This window comes from Sardina pilchardus, chromosome 3 (assembly GCF_963854185.1).
Source record: "Sardina pilchardus chromosome 3, fSarPil1.1, whole genome shotgun sequence".
Taxonomy (NCBI): domain Eukaryota; kingdom Metazoa; phylum Chordata; class Actinopteri; order Clupeiformes; family Clupeidae; genus Sardina; species Sardina pilchardus.
In genome coordinates, this window is record NC_084996.1 from 30,773,987 (window position 1) to 30,783,565 (window position 9,579).

Below are 9,579 nucleotides of genomic sequence, written 5' to 3' on the forward strand. Positions count from 1 at the left end.
TCCAGTGGCATGTCCAGGCGACGATTCGGCCCTTTTAAAGGCCACGCCGAATCACTTTGTGGGCACACCCAAGACCCACCTCTCACCTGGCAAGATGCCAACTTGACCTCTGGCCAACAACTGCGATATGTAATAGTCTGTTTTTGACAACACGTAATAGCCCTGGTATCTTGCGCATGGAAAAGGCAAAATGCCTACAAATTAATCAAGTTCAGTCTATATGGCAATATTGCACTAGATTTCAAAACCACAAAAATCCAACACTGACACTGCAGTGTTTTTGAAGTTTTTATCGAAAATTAAATCGGGACAAGTGTCGCTTAAGGACAAGTCACTTGAGGACAATCACGAATGTTTTCACACAGGTTTTCCTAAATTCAATAAGTAATCTTAATTAACTTGTTAGACAAATCTTGAAGAAAAATGAAAGACAAAACATGACTTAAAATTTAAATTAAATTAACTTGATTATGAATTCATTTAAAATTCCATGAAGCATAGGCTAACACTGATTAGACGTGTGACCTACAGTATAAGAAATCAGAGACGCATAGTGCAATTAAAATGATTTGCTTTATCAGCGGACATTGCAGTATTTATGCATGAATATAAAAAGGCGTTGTAGGCTGTTTTTACATTGGTATCACTAAAACATTTGGTTATCGAATGAGCGACTTGTTTGGGTGGAACCACTGTTGCGTTTAGATAATGGCACATGGTCGCCCGCATGATCGATATGTTATAGGCTACTTTATTAGCTTACCTAAAGGTAATATTTAGGGACCGACGATCCTTCATTTTGTATTTAAAACAACAACAACAAATGTGAGCGCTATGAAACCCTGTAATTGTTCAAGTCCAGGTAGGGTGCTTTTCGGACTTGGAGTGGCCTTTAGGCTATTAGGCTACAATATGAGACAAGACATTAAATCCATATTCAGTTTTGATCACAAGACCATACAGCTTTGGCTTCCCCATATTCACTGGCATTCATTAGTCCGGGGAAGACCCCAACCCACTCAAGCATAGGTGCCCCACATTAGGACTCACCGGTCCGAAATGTTCTCAAATCAAAAAGTGTTAAAGATGATGCCTGAAATATACTTAAATGTGATACATCACAATACTTTATTTACTTAATTAAAATGTACCACATACAAAAAAGAAAAAGATGCTATTCATTAGGTTGGCCTTGGTTCATTTTCTGTAAAGAACATAAAAAATAACTTATTTTCAGTGACTGCACACGGCACCTCCCTACGCATATGCTATAATAGGCTACATATGAGGTGTTCGGGTCTAATGGACCCGAATGTAATAATTGCATGACGTGTATTAACTGTGTCCTGGGCCTGCTCTGTGCGTGTGCGTGTGTGCGAGTGTGCGTGCGTGCGTGCATGCGAGCGCGCGTGTGTAATGTGCGCGTCTGTGCGTCTGTGTGTGTCTGTGCGTCTCTGTGTGTATGTGTGCGTGTCTGAGTGTAGGTGTGTGTACGGGAATGTTGTCTTGCTATTCCCACACAACGTTACAAAATGTTTACATTATTGCAATGACTTTAACCCTTTCTGATTAAGTTCTGAGAAATAAGCACCAATAATAACCAAAAGGCTTGTTCCTTTTTATTTATTATTATTTTTTTTTTAATCTTTTGTACAATAGAATTTCCTCGTTTTCTCACAAAAAAAGCCCGAAAATGTTCCTATGATCATAAATAAATGTGCTTTCACAGGGGTAAATGGCAAATATGATGTCTATATCATTGAGTTGAAGTAAACGTCTGATTTATTTACATAAATCGTTATGGCTGTATTGATTTAAAAGCCAAATGATATAGTGGATCCATAAGACCCAAGAATATTGGCTGTGTTAAAAAAAAAATATGTGAAGGTCCCATACATTTCCCATAACTACAACTTTCCCTGACAAAAACTTCTGACTGAAGCTGTTAAGGCATTAGACTATTTGAACTGGTCATATCGTTAAATTTTCACCTTAAAGTTTAAACACATGCAATCTGTCCATGTACTTACCTTATCGTGCCATTGTGTTGAGAAAGGAGTTCAGACATTCTGACATTGCATGAGTCAATCCGGAAAATAGCTGTCCAAGATGAAAGGTCTCAGATGACATGGACTGCATTACATTAGGTCTACACTTGTCATCTGGTTTACACCTTGTAAAGGACATTATAGGTGAGAGGCAGAAGACGGAGACAGGAGAAAAACACTCCAGAGACAAAGGAAACTTCTTTGTCATTCATCCACCAAACAAGTTATATCAGTCCCTAGCAGTGCAGGAAGATGATGTGCTGAACATCACGTATCGACGTTACACCAATTCTCTCCATGTTGTAACAATTTCAATATAGCACCGGCAACGATGTAATTTGCATTAATACTTCACCTCTCAAGGAGCCTGTTCCAGTCTGAATGGTATTGTCTTTGAAAAGTACAGTAGCATGCCAAAGTGAGAATGCATGTCACTGAAAACTGTGAGGACCTTGGTTTTGAAATGAAACTCGCATATCGTCTTCCTAAAATAATGGCATAAATCGTTTTTCAGGATTTTCAGAACACTAAATATTGAATGATCTAAGAAGAAAAAAAAAAAAAATTCAATTTTTTTATGCCATTGTCTTAGGAAGGTGACGATATAGTATATAAGAAGTTGGCATATAGAGTATCAAATTAGTTCAGACCGTCCTATTCTATTTGAAATAAAAAATGATGCAGGTTCAGGTCCAGGTAATGAATGAATGAATGGATGGATGGATGGATGGATGGATGAATGGATGAATGGATGAATGAATGAATGAATGAATGAATGAATGAATGAATGAATTAAGGAATGAATGAATGAATGAATGAATGAATGAATGAATGACTTTTATTGTCACTAGGCATGCAGTAGCTATACTATTTTGCGTGTTGGCATCCTTATTCACATGTAAGGCTTACATTCATTTTATTTGAAAAGCTAGTTTGCGCCACAGGGTGCATTGACCACCAAGCACCTTCTCAGGGGAGTGTGGAAGAGAAAACATCAGACTTGTAGCTTAACTGTAACAAAATGCATTGGTGAAGATGCCAACTACTTAAAGCTAGTTTAACGGTGTTTCTCTGGTCATTACTTCATACCACACCGTCAGTTTTAACAATCTTAACTATTTTAATTCTTCACATTTTATTGTATCCACTGAATCGTAGCGTCACCAATAATCTCACTCGTCCATATGGTAGGCTATGTCTTATTTTGTGTTGTTTGAACAGGTCACACTAAGCATTCTGACTAATCACAAAAAATTGTTGTCTGTACCATAATAATAAGGCTACACATCATGCGCACCGCGCAGGTAAAGTCACTTAGAGTAAGGTCAAACAATACTTCCGAATAGGCTACACCCAAGAAAATGCATGACACATGATCTGACTTTTTCCATTGATTTATTAATTGCTCAAATTAAGTCGAACCAAAGACGGGTTCGATTGAGGTATGCCGTTCTTCAGTCTCCGCATTAGCGATACTTCTCGGACAGAGCCAGGTTAACCTTGGTGAGGAATTTGTCGACAGCCACATGCACTTCGGGGGTGAAGTCATCGGGAAAGTACATCGCCATCACCACAAGTACATTGTGGGTTATGATCTGTCGAAAGGTTGCAATATTACTATTAATAATGTTTTCAAATACAAACAGGTCTAAGTCTAAGAGAAGTAGTCCAGACTTTAAAAGTCACATAGCTACCTTAAAGTTGGCAGGATCCACACGCAGTGTGAAGGCATGCAGCTCGCTCAGTTCTAGCAGGCCGGCCAAGAGGTCATCAATTTTGTCAACAGCCTGCATATAGCCAGACATGACAGTCATGCCATGCTTCCGGATAGGGGCAGATCCAGGGCTCAGGTCTTTCCAGTGGGAGAAGTAAGTCTTCGTCTGAGGATAGACGAAGAGGGTCCTGAAAGTAAAATTAGGAAAAAATGACTATGAATACATACGAGCCTATAAATTCGATGGCATTCGTCAGTGATTTCTGATCAAAATAGTGTGTAGGTCTATACCTGGACAACGCCTGATCACCGATGTCCTCCGCCTTCGGTGCGATTTTGCTGAAGAAAGACTTCACCAGAGCTTTGTCTTTGGTTGAGAGGCTCATCTTGAACGTCTTGTCGTTGTTGAACTAGACAAAAGAACTGTAAAGACATGGTGGCACAAGGGCCCTTATATTGTCCTCATGTGATGGCAGTGTTTTGAGACTCCACCTCCAAATGCATTCTATTGGGTGAAACCAACAATAGCTCGCTGTTGTAGGATGAAGACCCTATTGCCAGTGATAGCCTATCATGTTGTAAATGCATACATAATTCAATATATCATACAGACTAGGCTGCAAGTCCTACAAAATAGGAATACTACAAAACGAACCAGACCTATGAAGGAAGCTGGGGTTTCTTTTTTGAGCAGAAAAAAAGTTTGATTGGCATGCATGCAGTTTACATGTAGGCTAGCCTACAATTATTAATTTGGCAGAGTCAGACTCGTTTATCCAAAGCGACATAGGCTACAGCAATAAAGTAGCCTAACATTTAAGCTATTAACATTACATGACATAACATGACATAACATGACATAATAGTAGAAAAATAGTCCAAAATGACAAAAAGTGAATAGCCTACTGTATGTCGTGAAATAGGCAAAGGAATAAGTAGGCCTAGAGGATTTAGTTCGATTTAAAAGCGCAATCTAGGCTACAGGAATTTGATTGAAAGTCATTAAACTGAATATCGAGAGAAAAACAATAATATTATGTAAATAGAAATTGGAGGATGAAACCTACATTTAAACAACATAGCCTGGATGGTTTGAACTTAGTTAATTGTTTGATGTTGCCCTCTGAACAAAATCAATAAAGTAGGCTATGGCAACCTCAAAATAACTTTGGCACACTCATTAAAATAAGACAGCACTTGCCTTTGGCTTGATTGATGGAATAGCTCTCTTGTCCCAATGATAAGTGACCACAATGGCTAGCAATGCAGCTTGGATTAGGTCTAATTAAAGCACGAACTTTCAATCACATTCGCCTCGCCCAAATGTAAGCCCTTGCCAGTCAGTCCACCCTCTTGACCATTACGCTGCACTGGCCAGCTGCCAATCGATCCATGTCCCGCCTTAATGAGAAAGGTTTGCACTAAGATCACGGTTTAATTCGGCCTAATTTAATATTGTCAACCTAGTTAAAAATCCTACATAAATATAGGCTAGGCTATTCATGGGCTACAACTGTTTTTTAAGGGGCCAAAGTAAGACAGTACAGTCCCCTCCAGAAGTATTGGAACAACACATGCTAAAGTTAACAATATAAAATATTGTTTTGGAAATTGATCTTAATGCCTTAAATGAAAAAAAGAGAGGAAATATCCAAACTTTAAGGACACCAATTTTGTTTGTGAATGAATAATGTATTGTAAATAAATAAATATTTTCCTTAAAATACAGGGGTCATAAGTATTGGAACGCCTATGTTAACCCTATGTGTTCCCATATTCCCATAGAAGCTAGCAGAATTTTGTTTGTTTTATTTTTTAAATGCCAGTTATTTCATGTATCCAGGACACTATACACACTGATAAAGTCCCTTGGCTTTTGGAATTAAAATAACCTTCATTCTCATTGAGCTCAATGCAATTCAAACCAGTTAATAGGCGAACTCATGCCAATCTTTTGGTATGGTGAAGGGTATGTGTTGATATGGGGTTATTTTAATTGATCTAAATACCTGTATTAAATACCAATATCTATACCTGTAGCCTGTACCAAATATAGAAAACCCAATGCATCAGTGTATTCAGGCTGTAGATGTCCATAGAAAATATTTATTGTAGGCTAATGGATGAAAATGTGTAGTTATTTTTTGCAAGAAGATCGTGAGGTTTGGCAGAGTTACAGTATACGTCAGTGACAGATGATCTTGGCCTACAACTTGTTCCATCCAACAACAGCTGATAAGACGGAGACAATCACTGAGAAACATACTTTGAGGTGGGCACCTAATCTCGATGTTTTGTCTGGTGCCCGCCCTTGTTGAAATGGATGGTAGGCACACATTTCCTGTCGTTTTTAGAAAACACCATTTCACGGCCCAGGGAGCGTGGTCAATAATAGTGTATAGCAAAATACTGATAATCATGTGGTTTAAGTGTAGGCCCATGAATACTAATGACGAGTGGCCAGACGTCCTCGTCTTGATTTGATTTTTTTAAAATTATTTTTAAATGTATCTTTTTCAAGAATAAGACCCACCCGTTGACCTTTACATCCTGTTAAGCTATTATTTATTGTCGCTAGTGACATTGTTTTATTCCAATATTTCTTGCCTACGTTTTGTGGTCGAATTATTAAAACTTAGGCCTATAGAGGTGCGTCCAATTAAAAATAATACAAAAAAAGAGATTAAAACCATTGCGGTGGATTTTTGATTTCCATGAGCTGTAAACATAATCATCGATATCAGAATAATCAAGATTTGACGAAAAAGGCCTGAACCATTTAATGTCACGTGTAATGAATCTAGATTTATGTGACTACAGATTATATGTCTCACTTTTTGAAACAAATGACACACAAAAACAAAAACCTTTCCCTGACATTTAACTATTTGACATGCCTATGTTTCCCATAACATACAATTACTAATACGTTGGCGCCACCTGCTGACCATGCTTGTGCAATCAAGATGTCAAACTGTAGTTTGGCCAGAGTTGGCTGCACCAGTTATGTCAAAGAGCGCCATCTGCTGGGAGAGAATGAGCATGAGAGGGGAATAACCCAACCACTGAGTTAGTGGCAGATTGATGTTTTAAAGTTTTAAAGCTATCCACACAAGGCGTCTAAAGGTCTAGGTTTATTTTCAAAAACATAAAAACCAAACAAAACATACAAAGTGAGTACATATGGGTATAGAACAAGGCAAATATGACGTATACAGACATACAGAATAGTGAAGAAATATTACTGATATAAAGATATAAAGGTAAATACAAGAAACATGTAGAAAAAATGATACAAAACCCAATTAGTCCAAAATATAAAGGTATGTGAAAAAAATCTAGGTGTGTTAACAAAAAACCTAGACACAATTTTCCTTTCTCTACACCTTTCTCTAAATCTCTGTTGCCAGAGGGCTTCCAACAATGTCTGTCATCCTAAATAACGATTCTCTCTAATGTTTGTTTGCTCATTTTCTTCACGGTCTGATGATATATTATTCCATTTTTTTTTTTGGTACTTCACTCTCCTTCGGACTATCACGTACTTCATAATGTTTGTTTCTTAGGCTTTGATTACACATTCTGGTTCCTGCACGTCTTGTCTCCTCGGTGACCCGTGAGCTGCCAATACACGCACTCTTTAAAAAAAGGGTTCTTGGGGGTGCTACATAGAACCATGCAGGCTTTAAAGAACCCTTAGGGGTTCCTTTGATGGACCCTTCAAATTGGTTTAAAGAATCATTTAGGGGTGCCATATGAAGCATGCAATATGGTTCTATATAGCACCTTTTTTCCCTAAGAGTGCATGGAAGCCCAGAAAGGCCAAAGTACCAAACAACTCGACCCGTCCTCAAATCACCATCCATCACGAAGTCATCCCGCAAAAAAAAAACAACCTCATGCCAATAGCTTTACCTCATACTCTAGTACCTAAATTAATTGTCAAGGACTTGTCAGTGGCAGATGAATAAGTCTCTTCAATAGTCAATAGGGGTTCATTCCCTAAATCAAGTTTCTCTTTCACCTTTATCATCTATCATTTTTGATCAGAAACACAAATACCACATTCATCTTTGGAAAGACCATTTCCAACACGTTTCACACCGTAGTATCCAAGGGAGTTTGTGATAGTTAAACGCTAAACAATGATTGAAAAAAGAGGATCTAGGTGCATGGCATTGAAAACACCACTCTGGTCCCCATCTCTTACTATGACAGCGGCATCTGGTTCAGCTGCATTTGCAGATGGACTATTGTTCTAACGTCACACTATGGCAATTCTTTGAGGTTGTTCATTCAATAAAAGCATAGTGTACTGCAATTCAGTAAGATCGGAGAGGACTTGAGTAGAGTGTTGTTGCTGTTAACATTGTAGCGCTTTTTTCAAAATGGCTTAAAATGTTATCAAAATAGTACAAATGAAGCATTAGAAATAAAGGTCCTATCTGGAGACATGCTGTGATTGTGCTGAAATGGCTGGTCATATTCGTTCATCTGAGTAAGTTTGGATGCAGTGGAACCACTGTGTTCACCCAAGGCAGTTGCATTAAAAAAAGGACACTTTGATGTCGGTTTCGACAACTAAACAGGATCTCCCTGACAGTTCACTGAAATAACTGATGCTTTCGTATGGAAAAACATCCACGTGACTGAAAAACTTTCAATTAAACATATTGGTTGATACAAATAAATGATTTTACAAATGAAATATGGACTACAGCGGTGTAAAATGCATTAGTCTAATGCTTATGAAAGACTCCTACTCCACTCTGAGGTGGATGTTAAACAGGTATAAGTTTGTGCACTAATATTGCTGAATAGCTTGTGAGAATGGATTCCGTCATGTGTGACTGCTACTGCTGCTACAAACAAACACAACCTAATGGCTTAGCTCATGTCCTATCCAAACAAAACAACACATCTGAGAAAATGAGAGCTAACCTCGACACCACAGACAAAAATGATGTGTTTCTTCAAAAAAAAAACGTATGTGAGTTATGTCAAGTGTTTTCTTGCATATGTGCGCACATTTCCATAATATAGGCCCTATAGACAACACAATATCAAACATACTATATGATGTGTGCACACAGACACACACATGAGAAATGTGGGTATTCAAAATTGCACATTTAAACACAGGGGTATGTACACACTCACGCATAAACACACGCACACGCATACAGACACACACTCACACACACACACACACACACACACACACACACCCTTTCTGAGTTGTGTTTGAAAGCAGACACACTCAGATGTGTATGTGCACACACGTTCAGACACATAAAATTGTGGTGGAATGCTTGAGGAAATGGTGGTGGAAGTTGTGTTAAATACACGAATCCATTATCATCTGTCATTACTTCATTTCACCAGCAGGGGGAGAGGAGCCCAACAGTGGGGACTTTGGCGACACCTGGGGACGAATGAACACCGTAAGAAAAGACAGCATAACAGTCAAGAGAAAAACAGGACTTAGCTAAATCCTGAATTATGGATGTGTGTGCGCACATGTTTATGCATGTGTGTGTACGTGCATTTGTGTGCAATTCTGTGTTTTGTATGCACACACGTATATGTGTGCACATGTGTATGCGTGTGTGTGTGTGTGTACGTGCATTTGTATGCAATTGTGTATTTGTATGCACACGACACGTGTGTGTGTTTGTGTGTGTGTGTGTGTGTGATTGTGTGTGTACCTGCATGTGCATTTGTGTATGTGTGTGTGGTTGTACTGGCATGTGTATGTGTGTGTGTCTGTGTGTGTGTGAGTGTGTGTGTGTGTGTGTGTGTGATTGCGTGCACATA

General features: G+C 38.6%; 2 protein-coding genes across 4 annotated transcripts in view; both read right to left on the reverse strand.

The window, feature by feature from the left end:
- Positions 1 to 3,432: 3,432 nt before the first annotated feature.
- LOC134076229 (hemoglobin subunit alpha-2-like) lies at positions 3,433 to 4,226 on the reverse strand. Its single transcript, XM_062531229.1, has 3 exons — positions 4,054 to 4,226; positions 3,743 to 3,950; positions 3,433 to 3,643 (listed from the first exon to the last, which is right to left on the reverse strand). The coding sequence occupies exons 1-3, from the start codon at positions 4,146 to 4,148 to the stop codon at positions 3,515 to 3,517; spliced, it is 432 nt and encodes a 143-aa protein (XP_062387213.1). The 5' UTR covers positions 4,149 to 4,226; the 3' UTR covers positions 3,433 to 3,514.
- A 2,655-nt stretch (positions 4,227 to 6,881) lies between these two features.
- Positions 6,882 to 9,579, reverse strand: part of kank2 (KN motif and ankyrin repeat domains 2) — a 25,816-nt gene continuing 23,118 nt past the window's right edge. For all 3 annotated transcript variants that reach the window (XM_062532815.1, XM_062532813.1, XM_062532814.1), the window contains exon 14: positions 6,882 to 9,187. In XM_062532815.1, the coding sequence (XP_062388799.1) occupies positions 9,131 to 9,187 (57 nt within the window). In that variant the 3' untranslated portion in view covers positions 6,882 to 9,130. The remainder of the gene's footprint in view (positions 9,188 to 9,579) is intronic.

Bases quoted from the DNA above. Each gene is read 5' to 3' on its own strand.
- LOC134076229 (XM_062531229.1), bottom strand. From the start codon at position 4,148: ATGAGCCTCTCAACCAAAGACAAAGCTCTGGTGAAGTCTTTCTTCAGC. The intron at 3,951-4,053 runs GTATAGACCTAC...TTTTACTTTCAG, and splicing joins GGTGATCAGGCGTTGTCCAG to GACCCTCTTCGTCTATCCTC. The intron at 3,644-3,742 runs GTAGCTATGTGA...ACCTTTCGACAG, and splicing joins TGGATCCTGCCAACTTTAAG to ATCATAACCCACAATGTACT.